This window comes from Hyperolius riggenbachi, chromosome 3 (assembly GCF_040937935.1).
Source record: "Hyperolius riggenbachi isolate aHypRig1 chromosome 3, aHypRig1.pri, whole genome shotgun sequence".
In the NCBI taxonomy this organism is placed as follows: Eukaryota; Metazoa; Chordata; class Amphibia; order Anura; family Hyperoliidae; genus Hyperolius; species Hyperolius riggenbachi.
Genome location: NC_090648.1, coordinates 493,584,896 through 493,607,913, shown reverse-complemented (window position 1 = coordinate 493,607,913; position 23,018 = coordinate 493,584,896). Strand labels below are relative to the sequence as shown.

The 23,018-nt window shown below is 48.4% G+C and overlaps 2 protein-coding genes across 12 annotated transcripts in view; one reads left to right on the top strand and one right to left on the bottom strand.

The window, feature by feature from the left end:
* The window catches only part of TTC38 (tetratricopeptide repeat domain 38), a 46,005-nt gene extending 35,756 nt beyond the window's left edge, over window positions 1-10,249 (bottom strand). The window contains exon 1 of one of the 3 annotated variants that reach the window (XM_068278215.1): window positions 10,176-10,249. Coding sequence is in view for 1 of the 3 variants with exons in the window: in XM_068278214.1 (XP_068134315.1) it covers window positions 9,763-9,792 (30 nt within the window). In the remaining 2 variants the exon portion in view is untranslated. Of the gene's footprint in view, window positions 1-8,254; window positions 8,263-9,762; window positions 10,065-10,175 lie in introns of those variants that run through there. The other 2 variants (XM_068278214.1, XM_068278216.1) reach the window with 2 other exon arrangements.
* CDPF1 (cysteine rich DPF motif domain containing 1) lies at window positions 9,862-21,575 on the top strand. 9 transcript variants are annotated; one of them, XM_068278221.1, is made up of 4 exons: window positions 9,862-9,913; window positions 12,523-12,717; window positions 18,197-18,308; window positions 21,097-21,575. In XM_068278221.1, the coding sequence occupies exons 2-4, from the start codon at window positions 12,605-12,607 to the stop codon at window positions 21,211-21,213; spliced, it is 342 nt and encodes a 113-aa protein (XP_068134322.1). In that variant the 5' UTR covers window positions 9,862-9,913; window positions 12,523-12,604; the 3' UTR covers window positions 21,214-21,575. The 9 variants fall into 9 exon arrangements, with proteins under 9 accessions (XP_068134322.1, XP_068134321.1, XP_068134326.1 ...); XM_068278220.1 differs by having other exon boundaries at window positions 9,865-9,913; window positions 12,529-12,717; XM_068278225.1 differs by having other exon boundaries at window positions 9,872-9,913; window positions 12,605-12,717.
* The last annotated feature ends 1,443 nt before the right edge of the window (window positions 21,576-23,018 follow it).

Sequence of the window (23,018 nt, the reverse complement as noted above, 5' to 3'; positions counted from 1 at the left end):
CTGTCGGCTGCCCACACACTGCAGGCCGATTCTCAATCAAATTCTGCATGAAATCTCTCGGGAATCATCCGCGTCTGCCACATGTGTGCATTTATACAAAGCCTGTCCTCTGTCGCAGTGCCCATCCGTCTTCCAAATCCACCTCTCTTCCATTAGGTGTATACATGCTGCCGGCGTGCTATGCGCCGGAGACGTGCATAGGACTAATGGAGGAGCGTCGGATTTGGAAGACGGATGGGCACTGCGACACAGGGCAGGTAATGCATAAATACACAGGTACACGCACATTTACACACTGCCGTGTTCTCCCCAGGCTCTTTTAGGCGGGTGCTCCACCCGGCTAGTTTTGATGAGCACCCGGCTGTCATTGGATCACCTCCTCCTATGCTGTAAGCAGAGTTGCTTACAGAAGCGCCGGCCCTGCATTCTCTCATATTGCTCCACCCGGCTACTTTTTTATTCCACCCGGCTGGAAAAAATGTATGGGGAGAACACTGCACTGGGGAAGCAGCATCGGGTCCACGGCACCCGCACGCACCCGATCGACCGTGACGGCCTGACATCTTGCAGCATGTCTGATCGACATGCTCAACCTGAAACTGGTGGTATCGTCAATCAGGCATGCGCTTGGCGGCACCGATTTCCATCCGATTTGATTAGAATAATGGAATCGGCTGCTCGATAGGCCGCAACGTCACCTGATGTATGGCCACATTTACAGCTTCAGGGACAACAGTGTTATATTTCACACCAATGGAGTGCTGGGCTCTGCCTGGCAGAGGGCATCATTTGTTGACACAGGCATTGTGGTAACACACCGGAATACTCCTGACCAGCAAACACTTCTACAGCTATACTGGAGGTCACATGATGAGGATCGTCAGCACCCGGCTGCCACTCAGGGTCCTTTTACACTATATCAGTTGCTGTCAATTATAACTGAAGTAACAACTGATGTGCAGTGAAGTAACCATGTTTCATTATGGCCTCTTTCACACTTTGCACTAAAAAAAAAAAAAAAAAAAAAAAAAAAAAAAAACTGAAGCTTTTCACAATGCACTGCTATGGAGAAAAAAAAAAAAAAAAAAAAAAAAAGACCAAAATCGAAACTTTTAAAAAGCATTTGCACACATACAAATAAAAAGTACATTTCTTCCAGAGTAAAATGAGCCATACATTACTTTTCTCCTATGCTGCTGGTAGGTAGTAGAAATCTGACAGAACCCACAGGTTTGGACTAGCCCATCTCCTCATGGGGTATTCTCATGGTTTTGTTTAGTTTCAAGAGCACTTAGCGAAAGGTAGTTGCTCTGTCCAACTACCAAAAAAAGTGTGCAGCGAGCAGGGAGGCTGGCCAGCATCTTTTTATAAATCATTTTCAGGGAATGTCTTTATAAAGAATAAAGGTCATGCTGAGAATCCCCTATGGAGAGATGGACTAGCCCAAAACTTGTCGATAATGCCAGTTTTTTTACTACCTGCTGAAAGTGACAGCAACATAGGAGAAAAATAATTCATGGCTCTAGAAGAATGTACTTCTTTTTCGTATGTTTACATGCATTTTTCGATTTTCATAATAGTGTTCCTTTAGGCTACTTTCCCACTAAGACGTTGCGTTAGGTGCTACGTTAAGGTCGCATAACGTGCACCTAACGCAACGCATAGTGGGGTTGTAGCTGGACATTACATTGAGCCGCGTTAAGCGGCTCTTCACACATCCTGTGATGCCGTGATGCGTACTCTTGGACGCATGCGGCATCACGTGGTCCCACCAGCCAATCGCCGCACAGAGCGGCGCTCCAGGAAGTAAACACTGCACGTCACACAGTGCAGTGAATATTAATTCGCCATGTGGCTGGCCGAGGAGGGAAGACCTCATCCTCCAACATTACTGAGCATGTGCAAACAGTCTAACGCGGCTTAGCCACGCATAACGCACAGCATGCAGCACATTCAACTGACGTCCTGCGTTACAATGTAACGCAACGTGGGCACTGTGAACAGCCCATTGATGTTTCATTACTGTGTGGTGGGTGCACTAACATGCGCCTGTAACGTCTCACTGTGAAAGCAGCCTTAAAGCCAATGGGTACCGCTATAAAAAAAAAAAATCAGATACTCACCTAAGGAGAGGGAAGGCTCGGTCCTAATGAGCCTTCCCTCTCCTCTCCCGGTGCTGCGCTGGCTCCCCCGTTCGCGTCCGCCGCCGCAGGGACTTTGGAGATCTTCGGGAGCACTCGGGCTTCTGAAGACGGGCCGCTCCATACTACGTACGCGCGAGCGCGTCATAGAGGGAGCTCGTGTATGCGTAGTATGGAGCGGCCCCGTCCTCGGGAGCCCGAGTGCTCCCGAAGGCTTCCGAAAGCTCCCTTCGGCATGCGGAAGTGGCAGTATTTGACCGAACTGGCCGAATACTGCCACGGGGGATCCTGCGCGGGACCGGGCATCGGGAGAGGAGAGGGAAGGCTCATTAGGACCGAGCCTTCCCTCTCCTTAGGTGAGTATCTGACTTTTTCTTTTTTGAAACGGTAAACATTCACTTTAAGTGTAAAAAGACCCTTTACCCCCCCCCCCCCCCCCCCAGTTCCTAGAGAAGAGGTAAGGAGGCACTTCGTTTTTTTCCACACCGCTTCTGCAGTTTAGCTTAGTCGTGTGATATGTCAGGTGTTGTGGTTCATCTGAGGCTGTATTTACCGAATCTGAAGACCTGCCAAGGATCAGATGATTATTACATCCTGATATACAAAACCATTAGGCCTCTTTCACAGTGCAACGTTAAAGTCGCATGTTAGAAAATGTTTTAACGTTACGTGGACTAACGCACAGCAATACTAAGTCTGTGCAACATTCACAGTGCACACGTTGCGTTTGTGTGTAACGTGCAGCATTATTAGAAAGTGCTGCATGCTGTGCGTTATACACGTTATTAGCTGCGTTGGACTGTTTGCACATGCTCAGTAATGACCTGGAAGCATACTTTTCATTGCTTGTATACCCTACTGTATGCGATGATAACAGGGCATAGAGTTGCGTTGTGACAGTTTTGGGACGTTGCGTTGTTATTTTGCGTTGCGACTTTAACGTCGCATCAAAACGCAACGTCCAACTGTGAAAGTAGCACTAAAGTCTACCTGAGCCGAAGCTCAGGGACCCAAAACCAGATACTTACCTAAAGAGAACAAAGTCCAAGATTGACTAGCACACCAAAAGCAATTTCAGCTGTCAGCCGAGTTTTGTGCCAATATGTAATCACAGGAGGTTAACCCGTTCTGTGCTGCCAGGAAACCAGGACGTAACCACACTGTAGCATCTCTGCAGTGGAAGAGCTCTAGGAGCTCTATAAGCTGTGACAAGGAAATGTTTTTCTTGAAACTAAAATACTCTCACACGGAGATGAACTTTCTGGACAGCGCCATATACATCCGGGAAGGTGGGGGTTGTCATCCTACAAACGTCCTATGTACCACAAACCAACAGACCGTCCTCCCGACAGGGGTAACAGAGATAAACACCTGGATTTACATGGATTTATTAAACAAGGATACAATCCTCTAATGGCCGAGGCCCAAATCAAGAAAGCTAACATCACCCCTAGGACTCTACTCCTGAAATACAAGCAACACCAGGAAAAGAACCATATCCCACTGGTGGTTACCTACAACCCCCACCTGGACATCTTAAGAAAGATTGCAAAATAACTTCATGCTATTTTAAATAAGGATCAGAGAATGAGAAAGATATTCCCTGCACCTTCCCTCCTGGCATATCAACAGCCACCCAATCTTAAACAGATGATTGTCAGGAGTTCTTTGAATATGCCAAAACAGAATGGAACATCACCCTGCCCACAGAAAAGATATGAGACCTGCAAACACATCCATTCCTGTATACGGATACCAGGTAAACAACAGGAATACAAAGTACAAGGCACTTTTTCTTCTAATCTGGTATACATGATCATGTCTTGTTTCTCTCAGTAGGTGAGAGAAATAAGACAAACTCTACATGTGGATATGAACCACCATAGGTACACCATTTACAAGAAAAAAATAAAGCAAAAACCATTATACTGATCTCCCAGTGCCCACACATTTCTGCTCAAGTGGCCACAGTTTAAGGGATCTTCTCATCACTGTATTAAAGAGACTGTGTAATAAAAAATCCTCTGGGGGAAACTAACCTCAGGAGGGGGAAGCCTCAGGGTCCCAATGAGGCTTCCCCCTCTGTAGCTTGGGGGGAATCCAGCGCTGGCTCCCCCGAATCCTCCCCCGACAAGCGAGGATGTATTTAAAGAGGAACGCCAGTGATTTAGTCAGTGTTTGCCCGTTGTAAAATCTTGTAAATCCCTGATTTACATTCTAACATTTATTACATGGTGACATTTTTACTGTTGGCAGGTGATGTAGCTGCTGCATGATTTTTTGGCAGTTGGAAACAGCTGTAAACAGCTATTTCCCACAATGCAGCAAGGTTCACAGACAGGAAACTGCCAATAGTACGTATTTTTCTTGTGGGAGAGGTTTCTTGTGGGAGGGGTTTCACCACAACATCAGTCATACAGCTCCCCCTGATGGTCTGTTTGTAAAAAGGAAAAGATTTCTCGTGTAAAAAAGGGGGTATCAGCTACTGATTAGGATAAAGTTCAATTCTTGGTCGGAGTTTCTCTTTAAGTTGCTGGGATCCAGCGCAGGCGCAGCAGCGGCTGTTCGTTTAGGCTAGGTGGAAATAGCCGAACCCGATCGCATCCGCTCTACTGCGCAGGCACAAAAGGACAGCGCAGTAGAGCGGCTCGATCGGGTTCAGCTTTTTCCACCTTAACCTGAATGAAGAGCGGCTAGTTCGCCTGCGCAGGATTGCGGTTGGTAAATATTTACCTCGCTACACTTTGGGGGTCCCGGCACCTGAACGGAGGAGGACGGGGGAAGCCTTGTTAGGATCCAGAGGCTTCCCCCTCCCGAGAGAAATACCCCCAGAGGGTTTTTTTTTTCCCATTACAGGTTTTCTTTAATGGATGGCTTCAAATCTCACAACGAAAGACTAACAAGAGAGACAAACTTTATACGTTGGTTCAAAACTGTAGATGAACGTTTAAACGAGGATTACAATTTCTTGTGCAGATACGATGGGTTTTAAATACCAGAATTCTTTTTAATTTTTGTGCTGGTAAGATGGGTCTTAAATTCCACAATTCTGTTTCAGCCTGGCTAAGTTACGTCTGAACGATTTAGGATGTCTCCTCAATACACAGAGTCTGGGGTACGTGTGCAGAGCAGGTCCGAGCATTTAAAAACAAAACCGATCTACTTACCTGGGGCTTCCTCCAGCCCTTGGCAGCCAATATGTCCCTCGCCGCAGCTCCGGTGTCCCGGGATCCCCTCCGTTGGAGATGCTGACCTCACCAGGGCGGCATCTTCTGTGCCTGTGCGAGGACGCACCACTCGCGCTCCAGTGGCTGGGAGCATTCTGCAGAGACGCAGAACTTCTGCGGCAAATGCACCAGGCCACGTGAGCACGAGCAGAAGTTGCCAACCTGGTGAGGTTAGCTGCGGCGAGGGACATATGGGCTGCCAAGAGCTGGAGGAAGCCCCGGGTAAGTAGATCTGTTTTTTTTTCTATGCTCAGATGTGTGGTCTTTTCTTTTTGTCATAAATTAGCTAGCATCCCTGCGAGACCCTCCTGATGTTGTAATTAAAGAGGAGTTGTCAGCCATACTATCTCAGAAAAAAAAAAAAAAAAAAAAATATTATATATATATATATATATATATATATATATATATATATATATATATATATATATATATATATATATATATATATATATATATATATATATATATATATATATATATACATATATATACATATATATACATATATATATATATATATATATATATATATATATATATATATATATATATATATATACTTATATATACTTGCTCTACTTACATAACAGATGTATTGCACTGTCCATGTTATGATTCCTGTGTATTTTATAAAGGAAAAGTAGAGAATCCTATTCTAGACCACGTGTCGAACTCCAGGCCTGGAGGGCCAGATCCATGCCAGTGTTTAGGGTGGACTGAGAAAGAGAGGAATGTGTTCTACTTTATGGATTCAGACCCATTAATTAATTTGAGCTGTGTCAAAAATGTGTGAGGACCTCTGCCCTCGTAGGACCGGTTTGACATACCTGTTCTAGACAGTTTCCATATTTATTGTGGCTATTTTGAAGCCAGTCGTGATGTAATATCCGCCCTTAGTCTCCTCTGCCTGATTTGCCCTCCCTTCACTATAGAACAGCGATGGCGAACCTATGGCACGCGTGCCAGACCCGGCATGCGTAGCCTTATCTGCAGGCACGCTATCGTTGCTCATCTGGCCACCGTATGATTGCATTAAACTGGCCGCGGCGTCTAGCAGATGCCGCGCCAGTTCATAGTCCGCAGCCCCGCTCCAGCCTGCATAGTCTTCTGGCAAGGCTACAGGAAGATGGCGTCCGAAGCCCTGTACTGGAGACTATTTGTGTCCAGGGCTTCGGGCGCCATCTCCCCGTAGCCCTGCTATTCCATTCAGCGTGGGAGATTGCAGGAGCAAGATCGTCCGGGGAGCTGCACAGCAGAAGCCAGCCGGGTGAGGGGACTTCTGTCAGGTGAGTAAATTCTTTTTTTTTTTTTTTTGCAGGTGAACAGCTGCCCTCATTGCGTTTATTTTCTGGTAAAATGCTGCCCTCATTGCATTTATTTTCTGGTGAAATGCTGCCCTCATTGCGTTTATTTTCTGGTGAAATGCTGCCCTCATTGCGTTTATTTTCTGGTGAAATGCTGCCCTCATTGCGTTTATTTTCTGGTGAAATGCTGCCACATTGCGTTATTTCCTGCTGACATGTTGCCCACATTGCATTTATTTTCTGGTGTGTGGGGTAACTGTTGCTGCATTTATTATTTAATGGTCATAGTTGGCTATATTTGCTGCTTTGGGGTTACGATATACTAATAAATAGCATCACACAGTTTCTGCACACCCATGATGCGAATCCTCGTTTCACTACATCATGGCGGAAACACTGCTTTCTTATGCCTCGCTGTTACATCATTATGTTAGCTCCGCCCATACAATGTCATGGCTATGCCCATTTTTCGCAAACCCTCCGCCCGTGTTGAACCCAGAAAAATCTGGTCACTGTAGGTTTGAGGGCCTGATATTTGTCATGTCTTGTGAGGGGGGGGGGGGGGAGGGGTTATTTTGTTCAAATTGGCGCATTGGCACTTTACGAGAGACAAGAGACTTTTGAGTTGAAGTTTGGGCACTCGGTCTCAAAAAGGTTCACCACCACTGCTATAGAAACTGCATTGTTTCAGCCTGAGAAATTTTGGCCAATCAGAAAGGAACAGAGGTGTGGGAGGGGAAAACAGGAGGGAAAGTGGCTTCAGCCAATCAGGCTGCATTAGTTAAGTCTGAGGGGAAGTAGAGAATCAAAAAAGACATCCCAGCATGCCCTGCAACTTCTCTTTTGTGTACCGAATTTTCTGTGTACCAAATAAGAGTGATGTAAACTGGGGAACGATCATTTATCAACAAGAAAAGTAATAGTCTGATCAGCATCCTTATTACTTGTTTACCACATCAAAAGATTTGATTTTATGCCCGACAGTTACTCTTTAAGGCATCCAATGACATTTATTTATGCTTGCAGAACAGCGTATCTCCATTTAACCACTTACCATCCCCCAGGACAAGTAACTATGTCCCTGCAAATTCCCTCTTCTCCTTGCAAGAATGTAGCTATTACGTCCCTTGACACTGCACACTCCCGCTCGCCACCCCACCCCCCGGCACGTGTTCCCACGCTTATCACTGCTGGTTGTTAGACGGGAAATGAATGAATGGGAAAACCATCCCAGCGGCCGCTGAGAAGTAACGTAGAAAGTGCACTACACTTGCACAGACTGGCCGAAGTAACGGGACCCGATAATGGAGCTGTAATCAGCGGAGGACGGCGGTGTGGGAGTGGTCTGTGCACATGGGGCCGGAGGAAGCACCAGGTATGTATAAAACGGTAAGTATTCATCATCTCTGGTACATTTTAATGGCTGTGTGTTGAGTTATGTTGATGGAACAGGAAATTGACATTTTTATACAAGCTGTACACTGACTACTTTACATGTGTTTTGTACCAAAATGTCATATTTGCAGTGTTGTATCACAAAAAGATATAATATTTACTGAAAAGTGAGAGGTGTACTCACCCTGCAGTCTCTCTGCCCCTCCCCCCATGCACTCCCCCTGTAGTATCCTTGTCCCCCCACCCTGCGCTCTCTCTGCCAGCCCCCCATGCAATCACCCTGCAGCTTCTCTGTCACCCCCTCCTGCACTCACTCTGCCCTCCCCACCTGCATGCCCTCTATCCCCCCCCCCCCCCTGCACTCCTCCTGCAGTCACTCTGCCCCCCCACTTGCACCCCCCTGAAATCACTCTGCCCCCACCTACAGTCACTCTGCCCCCCACCTGCACCCCCCTGCAGTCACTTTGCCCCCCCACCTGCACCCCTCTGTAGTCACTCTACCCCCCCACCTGCAGTCACCTTGCCCCCCCACCTGCACCCCCCTGCAGTCACTCTGCCCCCCCCACCTGCAGTCATCTTGCCCCCCCCACCTGCACCCCCCTGCAGTCACTCTGCCCCCCCCACCTGCAGTCACCTTGCCCCCCCACCTGCACCCCCCTGCAGTCACTCTGCCCCCCCACCTGCAGTCACCTTGCCCCCCCACCTGCACCCCCCTGCAGTCACTCTGCCCCCCCACCTGCACTCCCCCTGCAGTCACTCTGCCCCCCCCACCTGCAGTCACTCTGCCCCCCACCCCCAGTCACTTTGCCCCCCCCCCCACACCTGCACCCCCCCTGCAGGCACTCTGCCCCCCCCACCTGCAGTCACCTTGCCCCCTCCCCCCACCTGCACCCCACTGCAGTCACTCTGCCCCCTCACCTGCACTCCCCCTGCAGTCACTTTGCCCCCCCCCACCTGCAGTCACTCTGCCCCCCACCTGCAGTCACTTTGCCCCCCACCTGCAACCCCCCTGCAGTCACTCTGCCCCCCACCTACAGTCACTCTGTCCCCCCACCTGCACTCCACCTGCACTCACTCTGCCCCCCACCTACAGTCACTCTGTTCCCCCCACCTGCACTCCACCTGCAGTCACTCTGCCCCCCACCTACAGTCACTCTGTTCCCCCCACCTGCACTCCACCTGCAGTCACTCTGCCCCCCACCTACAGTCACTCTGTCCCCCCACCTGCAGTCACTTTGCCCCCCACCTGCAGTCACTCTGCCCCCCACCTACAGTCACTCTGTCCCCCCCACCTGCAGTCACTCTGCCCCCCACCTACAGTCACTCTGTCCCCCTCACCTGCACTCCACCTGCAGTCACTCTGCCCCCCACCTACAGTCACTCTGTCCCCCCCACCTGCAGTCACTCTGCCCCCCACCTGCAGTCACTCTGTCCCCCTCACCTGCACTCCACCTACAGTCACTCTGTCCCCCCCCACCTGCACTCCACCTACAGTCACTCTGCCCCCCACCTGCAGTCACTCTGCCCCCCACCTACAGTCACTCTGTCCCCCCCCCACCTGCACTCCACCTGCAGTCACTCTGCCCCCCACCTACAGTCACTCTGTCCCCCCCCACCTGCAGTCACTTTGCCCCCACCTCCTGCATTCACTTTGCCCCACACATGCAGTTACTCTGCCCCCCGTGCACTCACCCTGCAGTCTCTCAGGCCCCCCTCTGTCATGTTGCTCCTCAGTCTTCCTCTGCAGTTATTAGTGTGCCTCAGCAGTCAGCTAGCTCTGGCCCGCCCCCTGGTGGGAGGAGCTGTGAATGGCGGGGGAGGAGCCGGCAGCTGGAGAGGAGAGGTAGGTCGGTCGGTGTTGATTGTGAATGTTCGGTATGGGGTCACGTGGCGGGACAGGCAGTCGGGACACGCCGTGGAGGGTGCCGGGGTCGCGGGCTGCCACATCTATACACGGAAATGCTTCAACTGAAGGACCAACAGCGCGTATTGTGGCTTGCCAGAAACCAAGATGGCTGACCGGCGTCTTCCCTTTTGCACACTCAGCGCGGCGGCCATGCTGGATTCTGGCACAGAGAGAGAGATAGGAATGTGTAAATAATAACCTCTGTGGCTGTCCTCCTTTGTACTAGTGGCAGACCCTGATTAGCGGTGGAGTGGGCGTGATTTACTGGTGAGGCAATGCGATGGGCGTGGCCTGTTGGTGAGGCGGGACATTTGTAACTGGTATAGGGTTGCCAGGTCGGCTGATGGAGAAAACCGGACAGGGGGTGGAGTTAGGGGCGGAGTCAGAAGCGCACTTTTATGTAGAGTGGGGCTAAGCAATGGGCTTTTTAAAAAATGTTTTTTACAGTATTTATATCGCACTGACATCTTCTGCAGCACATTACAAAGTACATAGCCATGTCACTAACTGTCCTCACCAGTACATGCACATAAGAGACCACTTTTCACCAGTAAATGCACATAATAAGAGACAGCTTTTCACCAGTAAATGCACAAGCATTACACGTAGCAACGTCGGGAAGCGCGGGCTCGGGGGCGGTACTTAAGCTGGCGTAACTTACGCCGCGTAAGCTGGCTGGCTGTGCCTTTGACTGACAGCCAGGCAGCGAATCAGCGGTCGCGCAGCGCTGGCGGACGGGTGGCGGGCCTGTTACCCAAAACTGTATTTCAATTGCTGTAATCGTGTTGAGAGACAGCAGTAACATAAGGTTTGACAAGCATGATGTGTGACAGCGTGCTGCTTCTATACAACACCCCCCGAGCTTTGTGTCCCCATCTCTCACTATCTTCCTACCTGTTAGTGCTGGCCCCTGTAGCAGATCCGAAGTTGAACGCCATACTGCTGGTGACGAGTCCTGCACAGTTTTGCCGAATTACAAACTGCAGGAAAACCCCGCTCCCACCATCAGGAGACAGCCTGACTACAGACACTGCGCATGCGCACACAAGTTAGCGCGGCATGTCGTACATCACCATGTCGCAACTTCGGAGCCGTACAGGCCGCCATGTTGGAGGCGGATCTCAGTATTGTGATGTGATGACAAACAGGGGCGGTGCCATATCCACAGTAGTGCTTCCCGAATCCCTATTGCTAATCGGGCAGAATGATCTCTGTGACTCCGAAACGGCTGATGAACGGATGTTTCGGAGTTACTGGCGGCAAGTGGCAAAAGGCATAAAACCGGACATCTTAATTGTCCGGTTTAACATGCCTTTTTGGACAGGACACAGCGGCCAAAAACCGGACTGTCCGGTCTAAAACCGGACACCTGGCAACCCTAAACTGGTACCGAAGTGAGGTGACATGATGAGATGGACATGTGTATGTACAGTGCCAATCACACTAATAACTATGCTGTGCTCCTTTTTTTCTTTCTCTGCCTGAAAGAGTTAAACATCAGGTATGTAAGTGGCTGACTTAGTCCTGACTCAGACAGGAAGTGACTACAGTGTGACCCTCAGGGTACGTTTCCATTGGTGCGGTGCGACTCCAGTGCGGAAAACGCATGTGCGATTTTGCATGCAGATGCGTTTTTCCATGTGATTTTGCATGCATTTTGTGGCCAAACGATTTTAACTATGTCAATGCTGGTGTGCTGTTTACATTGTTTTTACACGAAAACGCATGCATTTTTTCCTATTTAATTACATTGTATGCGATTTTATGAATTCTGATGGCTCTGCCGTGCAGATTTTTTCTGCACAGAAAAACACTAAGAAATCCTGACAAGTGGAAACAGTCCCATCTACTTGTATTGGTTATGCGAATCCGCATGCAGAAGATTCGCTCTAGTGGAAACGGGCCCTCACTGATAAGAAATTCCAACTATAAAACACTTTCCTAGCAGAAAATGGCTTCTGAGAGCAAGAAAGAGGTAAAAAGGGGAATCTCTTATCAGTGAGGGTCACACTGTAGTCACTTCCTGTCTGAGTCAGCCACTTACATACCTGATATTTAACTCTTTCAGGCAGAGAAAGAAAAAAAGGGCATGATCCCGTGTTCTTATCTCAGGTCCTCTTTAATGTAATATTCATACAGCAGAGTCCGGACCCTTTCCCACTTTGCATTTTAGCAAGTTCCTAATTTTTTTTTCTGCAATTGTGATCTCAATTTTGCTATGCAATGCAGTGCATACCAAAATTGCGGTAAAAATAGTTTCGAGGCACAATTGCACTTTGGTAAAAATTGAACCGCGGTAGTGGAAAACACCTACTGCGATTCCTATGTTATTTAGCAAAACCTATCGATTTAAAAATCGCTAGCGATTTGTGATTTTGCGATGCAGCATCGCAAACACTCACAGTGGAAAAGTGCCCGACCAGAAAGCACACTTACCCGGCATCAGCCAATTCCTGTGGGTGCCGGATAACAGGGACTTAGCTGTATTGAACCTTCATGTGGTTTTCAGTTTTTTTATGGCCCTGATCATTTCTCATTCTTTGCAGGATTAGGTAAATGAACGCAGACTCGCCTACTGTAGCCGTATTTGTTCTGTAAGCACACAACGTTCTCTCACCACGGTTGTAGATGGATCTGGAAGAGCCCCATCCCGCAAGAGGAATCTTTGAGTGTGGGCTGTGCGGATTATCCGTTCCGTATACTTACTTTGGCCAGAAGCCGCCCAGCACACAATCAGTTATGTAAGTAAGACCGATTGTTCCTCCATTCATCATGTCCACCATGTCTTTCACTGATCCTATCTGGCATCTTGTATCTCGTGCGCCAGTCACAGCACAGAAATGTAATGAACTTTGGCAACAAATGCGTTTAAGTAAAAATTAGATCTTTATTTAAAATGATATATTCTCATGCCAAACAAAAATGTTCCTAGAAATGATTGCAGAGTGGAAAATCTCCATCACGCCTCCAGCCTGGTGAGATAAGTTTTTAGTTATGGGCTGAACATCTCGCAATGTATGGGCAGATTGGACCAAGATACAGATCTCTCTCTGATCGAATCTGATTAGAGAGAGATCTGTTGGCTGCCCATACACAGCAGGCCGATTCCTGATCAATTTCTGCATGAAATCTCTTGGGAACCGGCCTCAGCTGTCCAGATGCTCATTCTGCCTCATTTGCGTCCCACGTGTCCGTGGCACTTAGGGCTCTTTCACATCTAGAACACAAATAGTCTCCAGTACAGGGCTTCGGACGCCATCTTCCCGAAGCCCTGCTTTGCCTGCCGGAACCTGGAAGACTATGCAGGCTGCTGGAGCGGGGCTGCGGGCTATGAACTAGCGCGGCGTCTATTAGACGCCGCAGCCAGTTCATTCAGTAGTACGGTGGCCAGAGTCCCGAGGCCGGGACGTCCCGCGGCTAAAAGCGGGACGTTTCCCGGGACCTCATGCAGCCTGGGACAGCGGACTCCGAAGGCGGGACGCGTCCCGGGTAAAGCGGGACGTATGATCACCGTAACTTAGCTGAAGGGATAGCATTGGTTCCTTGATGATTGATTTATGAAAGCATTTGCATGAGAGCGTGCAGAGGATTTTGCCATTTTGTTTGCCACACCCCCTTTAGCACCTCCCTACTATAGATAGATAGATTTATATTTATACCCTAGCTTGAGGGGAGGAGCTTGGATTCTGCGGGTGTTTTTTTTTTTTTTCTGCTTTTTTAATGCTCACAGCTGATTGCTGGCAGGGGTGTTTTAGGGCATTGAAGGCCTCTGTACACACACTGGATTCTGGGCAGATACGTTCGTTATCAGCTGCCTTGGACAATGTTCATGTAGCGTGTGTACAGAGCTTTGTTTCATTGAGATAAGTGTTTAGCGGGACAGATACAGGCAGTATTCACAGATCTTCAGAAGATGATATTGATGAGTCATTGCCTGGGATTCAGACAGGGCATGTAAAGATTAGCTGGCGTTACCCAGGTAGTGTAACCCACGTTATACATACAGTGTATATGCTGATGGTACAATATTTGTTACTGGCTGAATGTATATGCTGTGAGTTAAGCCTGGTACACACATCCAATTTTGATTGGCCAATTTTACCACCACGTAGTATGAGGGCCAATAGACTTTGAATACTATGAACAGTTCTGTAGGTAAACCATCATACTGCATGGAGGTGGTGAAATTGGGCAATGATTGGCCAATCAAAGTTGGATGTGTGTATGCACACTTACACTATCTGAGTATCTTGTATGGAGTTCAGAGTATAAGTGTTCCCCTACTTATGAGCGACTTGCTGATACGAACGTCGCAATGAAGTCATTTTCGCAACAGGGAAGTTTGAAGAATCAGCTTAAAACTTCCCCCGAGTGTCGGCGCATGTCGCCCGCAGCAGTGCTGGACTCACCTCCAAACCAAGTCCAAAGCTGTCCGTCCTCCCCTCTCCACCACCTGTCTGTTCTTGTGCACGGCATGCTTCCTGTATATCAGGGGTGCCTCTAGCCATTTTGTCACTCCAGGCGGGACAACCTGTGGCGCCCCCCCTCCCCGCGGCCCGCGCCGACCACCCCTCCCCATTGTGCCAACCCTTATCTCCCCTCCACCCACACAAACACACTCACGCTATATTATACTATAATGATTAAGTTCCACATTTTATCTTTTTTCTTAACTTTTCATGTTTTATATCTAACATGTTCCCCACAGATCAAATGCAGATATGTCAGCACAGATCAAATGCACATAACACATCCCCAACAGATCAAATGCACAAAACACATCCCCCACAGATCAAATGCACATAACATGTCCCCCACAGATCAAATTCACATAACATGTCCCCCACAGATCAAATCCAGATATGTCCCCCACAGATCAAATACACATAACATGTCCTCCACAAATCAAATGCACGTAACATGTCCTCCACAAATCAAATGCACGTAACATGTCCTCCACAAATCAAATGCACGTAACATGTCCTCCACAGATCAAATGCACATAACATGTCCTCCACAAATCAAATGCACGTACCATGTCCCCCACAGTTCAAATCCAGATATGTCCCCCACAGATCAAATGCACATAACATGTCCCCCACAGATCAAATCCAGATATGTCCCCCACAGATCAAATGCACATAACATGTCCCCCACAGATCAAATCCAGATATGTCCCCCACAGATCAAATGCACATAACATGTCCCCCTCAGATCAAATGCAGATATGTCCCCACAGATCAAATGCACATAACAGGCTTGATTCACAAAGCGGTGCTAACTGTTTAGCACGGGTGTTCTAAACAGTTAGCACGTGAAGTGCCGTTCGCGGACTTTTGCGCGTGCAAAGTGCCGCGATTCGCGCGATCGCGGACTTTTTCACGCGCAATTTGCGGCAAATTTAACACCCGTGCTAAACAGTTAGCACCGCTTTGTGAATCAAGCCCCAAGTCGTTAATCTCATTGGGTGGCTCACCTCCTCTTCCTTCAGTATGGCTGCACAGTAGCCACACAAGCACGCCTGCGAATGTGCAGTAAGCCAGAGCCGTGGGCTTCATGCTACTGCACATGTGCGGCCGTGCTTGTGTGCCTACTGCACAGCCACGCTCATAACAGAGGACGAGTGCGACACTGATCTGCAGGGGGCCCCGCTCAGCGACGGGGGACATTATACTACCTCTAGTGACAGCTCACTACACCCCCAGTGACAGTTCATAGCCCCCAGACACAGCTTACCGCTACCCACAGTTTACTGACCCCTGCACTATGAAGGCTAACTATAAGACATTGTTGGGCTGTTTTAAAATGACCCAGAGATCACAAATTTCAAAGTTTTATACTTCCTCCAGCCTCTTAAGAATGAATACATCCCTCACCGTCCTCCCGTTGCCCTCCATTCAGCAGTAATCAGCCCCGGTAACTCGCTCAGTCGGGTCCAGTCTGAGTCAGCCGGGGTCTTCTGCACATGCGTGGACCTTCTGCACATGCGCAGAAGACCCCAGCTGACGTCACTGAGCTGAATACTGGAGCGGATTACTGCTAAATGGAGGATGGCGAGGGACGCATCCATGCTTATGAGGCTGGAGAAAGCCCCGGTAAGTAAAAAAAACGTAGTTCGTGATCGCTGGTGCACTTTAAAGTGGACCTGAACTCAGAACGTGTTCTCTGCTCTTAAAGAGACTCTGAAGCATTATTAAAAATTACTTTTTACCTTATATTCAACATGGGCATGTTTGCCCCAGCTAAAACGCTGCTATCCTGCGGCATAACGAGGGGTCTTTACCTCCTAAATACCCCCTGCAAAATCCATTACCTACTTGGTCGTAGATTTTGCTGTTCATGGAGGCAGAGCTAATGGCTGTAGCTCTGCCTCCATGCACGTCTATCAGCCGGCGGATCTCCACCTCTCCCCCGCCCCTCTCAGTGAAGGAAGACTAAGAGGGGTAGGGAGAGGCGGCACTCAGCGCTGAGAGGCAGGGCTGCGGCCATTAGCCCTGCCTCACACGGAAGCGCTCCCCGGGCACCATGGCGGGGATTTGGGGGGTAAAGATCCCTCGTTCAGCCGTGGGAGAGCGGCGTTTTACCTGGGGCAAACATGCTCATGTTGAATATAAGGTAAAAAGCAGTTTTTAAAGTTGCTTCGGAGTCTCTTTAAAGATATGCGACAGCATAAGAACCTTTACATTGAACCTGAGACGAGTCTCAGGTTCTATACTTACCTGGGGCTTCCTTAAGCACCGTTAGGGCTGGTCGTCCTACGCAGTCTCCCTGGGTGACTCCTGTCATCTGCAGTTTTCTCTGAAAACATAGGTGAGTCGCGCTGCATCGCACATGTGCGGCCCCACCAGGTGTGCTCCCGTCGCTGTACTTGTACTGCGCAAGCGCAGATAGCTCACCTAACGGAGCGTGACTCGGCCAGTCAACTGCGGGTGACAGGAGTCACCCAGGGAGATGGCAAGGGATGAGCGGCCCTAATGGTTCTTAAGGAAGCCTCAGGTAAATATTGTACCAAAGATGCTTCTCGTCTCTGGTACACGTTAAACAAAAACATTTCTTAGTTACAGGTGACACAAATCTAAAAATAAATCCGCACTGTTTCTACTTCCTGCTTTCATGAAAGGAAAGCAGACATATTGTTAACATCCTGTGCATTAAAAACAAATGAGAGGCGGATTAAACAGGAGAATATATATATATATATATATATATATATATATATATATATATATATATATATATATATATATATATATATATATATATATATATATATATATATATATATATATATATATATATATATATATATATACAGGGTGATACAAGGTGCATTTGTCTGTTTCCTTCTGACCTGTGCAAAAATTCAGTTCCACTTTTTAAAATGTATTTATTTTTTTCCTAGGATGCAGCTTACCTTAGGCTGCCTGCACTCAAACTGCAGCCAATTGTTTGGGAACGGGAAGGCGGGGGATACACGCGCACACACACCCGCAGCGGCAGGGCCAAGAGGGGGAAAGGGGGCACAGTCAGTGTCTCGGTGGTCTCCCAGTATCTATCCAGCGCCAGCGGGATAGTCATGTTGCCTTGAGGTGGTGGGCGGAGTTAGAGGCGGCGCCGCACGGACGCAGAACATAAACCGTGCGGCTGCTGCTATGGAGGGGGCGGGGCAGACGATGAGGGGGCGGGCATAGAGGCGGCGGCACGTGGTGTAAACAAACCACGATCCCTGCATATGACAGGACAGAAGGAGGCAGCGCAGCTAAAAGTAGCGGTGGTCAGCCGCAGTCTCCCCCGCGACAGCGCCTACCTCTTTCATGCCGCTCCAAGCCGCCGCTTGTACCGCCAGGCGGTAAAGGCGCCCCTGCTGTATATCATGTGACATAAAGGCTGTAGGAGGCGGAGTGGCTAGATGGACAGCGCTGGACTTGGGCTGAAAGGTGAGTTCACTACTGCTGCTGGGAGAGAGGGGTGGGGGGGGAGGGGGCAGAGGAGGGACAGAGGAGACAAAGACACAGGAAACACAGAGGCACTGAGGGGATGGATGCACAGAACAGACACAGAGGAGACAGACGGCACTGTGGGACAGAGACAAAGAGGAGCAGAGGAAGAGAGGCACAGACTAGACAAAGAGGGACAGAGGTGACAAAGACACAGAAGGGACTGATGCACTGAAGGGACAAAGGAGGATTTCTCTATTAGTGTTTCTCTGTTTGCTTTCAGACTTTTGGAGGAATGTTTCATCATGATGGATCCCTTCACCCCTGACAAGGATAAATTCCTGGTTCTCGGCTCGCCGTGCAGCGTGTGTAAGCGGACGGTCTGCGTGGGCACGGTAAGGAATCTGCCTTACATAGATCTGATAGGATGGGAATTAGATTGGTTCAGTTTTGTGAACCGCCTCCTCCACCCAGAGGTCAGGTGACACAGAGGTCACATGACGTAGACATTGGTCAGTGCAGGGCGTGGCATCTTTTGCTTTCTCATTATGAAAGTGCTGAATAGATGAAACATGTTGACCGGAGACTACCCAGAAATACAGAGGGCTTTTGTTCATCCCCCATGGGGACTACACCACACAGGTAGACAGCACATTTGGGTCAATATTGGGGGGGGGGGGGGGGGGGGGGAGAAGAGGGGGGCACCACAGGCTTGTGCTGAACGTGAACCTAAGATGAATTCAGTTGTTATATTTATACTTACCTGGAGCTTCCTTCAGCCCCATGAGGTGTGTGGGCTCCCTTGCCTTCCTCTGTGGTCACTCCGTGGTTTCCTAATATCCCCAGGCCGGATTTAGCTCACAGGATCCTATAGGCACAGATGTCCTGGCACCCCAGACTTCACCCTCCATGAACCTACAAACCCAGCAGAACTGCACCACAAGTGTGCTGGCTGGCCCAGCTGTCACTTCTCCCTTACTTCCCTTGTCATAGGTAGCGACAGGTGCTCCTTAGCATTAGGAAGCCAGAGGTACCCTCAGTATTAAAGCAGACCCAAACCAAATATTTTTTTAATTCAAAATATTTAGTTGCACCACTCTGACACATACAAACATAAATAAACACTCCTTCAAGCCTATGAGCATTTCAGTGCATGCTTTTCACCCTTCTCTTTTCATAACTAGGGTTAAACAGGTGGCAGCCATTACTTCTGAGCTTAGTAGGAGATTTTAGATCATGGGTGTGTTTGTCATCAGCTACCCTCCCTCACAGGGGCGTCGTCTATGTGAAATCTCACACAAGCTGTGAGCACGTCCCCTGTGACATCATCAGTAGCAGCCTGTGTTTTGTTTTTGTTTTTTATCTCCACCAGTCTGCCGGATTCTGTCCCAGCAATATGAAAAAAAGGGAGGGGTTCCTCCAATAAATGTAAAATATTTAATATCTGTCATCATGCAGCTGAAAAAGTTCGAAAATGTTCGAAAATAGATTTTATTTCTGAAATCTTGTATTTTTAATTTGGGTCCACTTTAAAGGATACCACAACTGAAATGTGACATAATGAGATAGACATGTGTATGTACAGTGCCTAGCACACCAATAACTATGCTGTGCTCCTTTTTTTCTTTCTCTGCCTGAAAGAGGTAAATATCAGGTATGTAAGTGGCTGACTCAGTCCTGACTCAGACAGGAAGTGACTACAGTGTGACCCTCACTGATAAGAAATTCCAACTATAAAACACTTTCCTAGCAGAAAATGGCTTCTGAGAGCAAGAAAGAGGTAAAAAAGGGGAATTTCTTATCAGTGAGGGTCACACTGTAGTCACTTCCTGTCTGAGTCAGGACTGAGTCAGCCACTTACATACCTGATATTTAACAATTTCAGGCAGAGAAAGAAAAAAAGGAACACATCAGTTATCTGTGTGCTAGGCACTGTACATACACATGTCTATCTCATTATGTCACATTTCAGTTGTGGTATCCTTTAAGTAACTAGTGGTGCCCCAGACTGAAGGAAGAGGAATGCAGTCAGTGGAATGCAGAGAGCGCTCATCATTTATGCTTTGCTTGAGATTCTGCATAGGAAAAAAGGGAGGGAGGCACTAGGGGGAGCAGAGTAAGCCGCCTTTCCATTATCAGGCGCCTGTAGGCACATGCCTATATTGCCTTATGGTAAATCCGGCCCTGAATATCCCCCAGTAATCTGGCCAGACGTTCTACACATGCGCGGCTAGGCTGCATGTGCACCCAGATCATGTAGGAGCAGAACGGTCCCGGGCACCGGGGCACTGGCCAGATTACCAGGGGATATTGTTGTCTACCACAAGTAGTCTACACTACAGCACCTATTAGCAGACTACTCGGGTGGGGCTGCTAATAGGCGAAACCGTATAAAGGATTCGCTGGATGTAAAATGGTCCATTCAAGCTTTCTAACACTGGTGGGTGCTAAGGGTAATTGGATCAGGCGATAATATCATCGCCTGATTTTAGGACTGATCAGCGCTTAACGCTGGCGAGCAGAGGCCATGATGCCACCTGAATCACACAATGCAGGCAGTTTTTGGACAGTTGGTGTTTGCAGGTAGTGTGGCCACTTGGCACCTGACTCATCTCTGCTCTCCCACCCGCCTTCCTGGCACCACACACACTACCCTCCTCATCCACGAATCCTCATTCAACCGGTGGCACCTGCTGCCCTTCCTTATGACATCATAGGGCATGGTACGGTAAAACCCCAGTCTGATAAGTGATCAAGAGCAGTGATTTGCCCAATGTCGGTGCCGTGGTCCCGCCCTCGAGAACACCAGCAACAGTTAGCAAAAAGAGCAGCAGGTGGCTGTGATTGGCCGGTATGGTGCCAGCACCCCTGCCTGATTGGGGCGTGCCAAAGCTTCCCCTCTGACTGAACATGGCGCTCTCGCCAGTGAGAGGGTTTATATGGGGGTTATATAGTGTATGATATGTGGTGTATACAATATATTTTATTATATTGGTGTTTTTTGGGGGGGAGGGGGGGGAGCGTCCTCTAAAGATTGCTTCAGGTAGCAGTAAGTCTAGAACCAGCTTAGGCCCATGATGTCTTTGCTGGGATAGCGCTAGAGATAATAGACGATTGCAGCAGTAGAGAAATGACACGTTTTGGTTACATTTCGGTCACACCGCTCTCTCTGCTCTCCTCCAGGACTGCAGCCTCTTCTACGCCAAGCGATTCTGTCTGCCTTGTGTGACGGAGAATAAAGGCGAATTTCCTCCGGAGATTCAGCAAGATCTGGAGAAGAGGAAGGCCCAGACCAAGTGATGAGAAACGGCCGCTGTGGGGTCCGTCACTCCGCAAGCCGTAATTCCAGCTTATCGGCAGAAGATTATAGAACTAAGCAATAATAAGTCTTCACAGTTGGGAATATTTTTTTCTTTTGGAGAATTACTGAGAATTGGAGAATTACTGGATTTTGAAAATTCTCACTTTATGTGGCGGGTATAAAGATTCACCCCTTCAACAAAGTCACATGTTGTTGTTGCCTTGCAGACTGAAATAAGGACACACAAAAATATTCTAGTTGGATTTACTCCATGCAGCTTATAACAGCCAAGAGACAGATACGATAACAACAGCCATTCAGAAACAAAATAAAAAAAGAACAGATTTGCTGAGATAGATAACGTGTCACGCCGTTGCAACGGTACTTTGTGGAACTACCTTGGGCTTTAAAGAGAACCAGAGACGAAGCAAGCACCCTCATGTATTTTACCATATAGATCAGTGGGAACATTAGAGAAAACATCTACCATGCTTTCTGTTTCATTCTTTACTGCACAGCTTGTTTCCAATCAGCCCTGATAAAATCCCTCACTGAGCATTCAGTCTGGCTTTGCTCAGGAATATTTATAGCTGTCTGTGTTCTCTCGTGTCTTCAAGTCCAAGCCTGCCCTCTGCTGGCTCTGCTCAGGAATCATCATAGCTGAGTCATTATAGCAAAGCCAGACTAATTGCTCAGTCGGGGATTTTATCAGGACTTCTAACAAGCAGGCTGATCAGTGAAGGATGAAGCAGAGCGCAAGGTAGGTGTTTTCTCTAATGTTCCCACTGATATATATGGTAAAATGCATGAGGGTGCTTCATCTCTGGTTCTCTTTAATCACAGCGTTGAGCCTGTTGGGATATTTTCTACCATCTGTACATAACTAGGCTGTGAGCTATTGCAGGGCTGTGGAGTCAGTACAGAAATCATCCAACTCCAACTTGTCAGTTTATGAAACCTCCGACTCCACAGCCGTGGGCTATTGATCCACTTGTTTACAGAACTGCTCAGGCTCCGGCACATTGGATGGTGACTATTGGTGCAATCTTCAGGTCATTCCTCTGATTTTCTCTGACTGGGCCACACAAGGACATTTTCCTCCTTCCACCATTGTGGAATATCTTCTGGCTGAACGATTGCGCTAAGTTTTCTGGTCGCCAGTGATACAGCAGTGTCACCCTTTGAGGGCGCTCTCACAGCAGCATTTTGATTTTAAAGGATACCTTAGCCCATGTAAGAATTCAAAAACGGGGGAAGCAGGCATGTGTAGTAGGCTCTCCTCATGCCCATCGCGCCCCTGTTCTCCTCCATCCCTCTCCCTTAACCACTTTACCCCCGCGCGTACGTATTTCTCCGCCCCTTTTTCCATCCTTTAAAAACCAGGGACGGAGAAACACGTACTTTCCGCGTTCCCGACGCTGTCCGCGCTCCCGCTCGTAAACACGCCGCCCGCCGCTAGTAAAACCGCCGCCGCCCGCTCGCCCGGAGATCAATGAACGGGAAAATCCATTCCCGTTCGTTGATCTAAGCCCCACAATGACCCGCTGCTCTCCTATGGGCAGCGCGATCATTGTGAGAAGAAACTCACGTGTCCAGCCTCCTTATTCTTCCTCCAAGCTTCCGGAAGGAGGCTTGGAGGTCGCAATAAAGCAAAAAGTTACTGTGGCCATCTTGTGGCCAAATAGTAAACTACACCCTACACATTTTTCACATACAAATAAATGACTTTTACACACAAAATTAACTCATTACCTCCCACACTCCCCATTTTTTTTTTTTTTGTAATTAAAAAAAAATTCAAAAA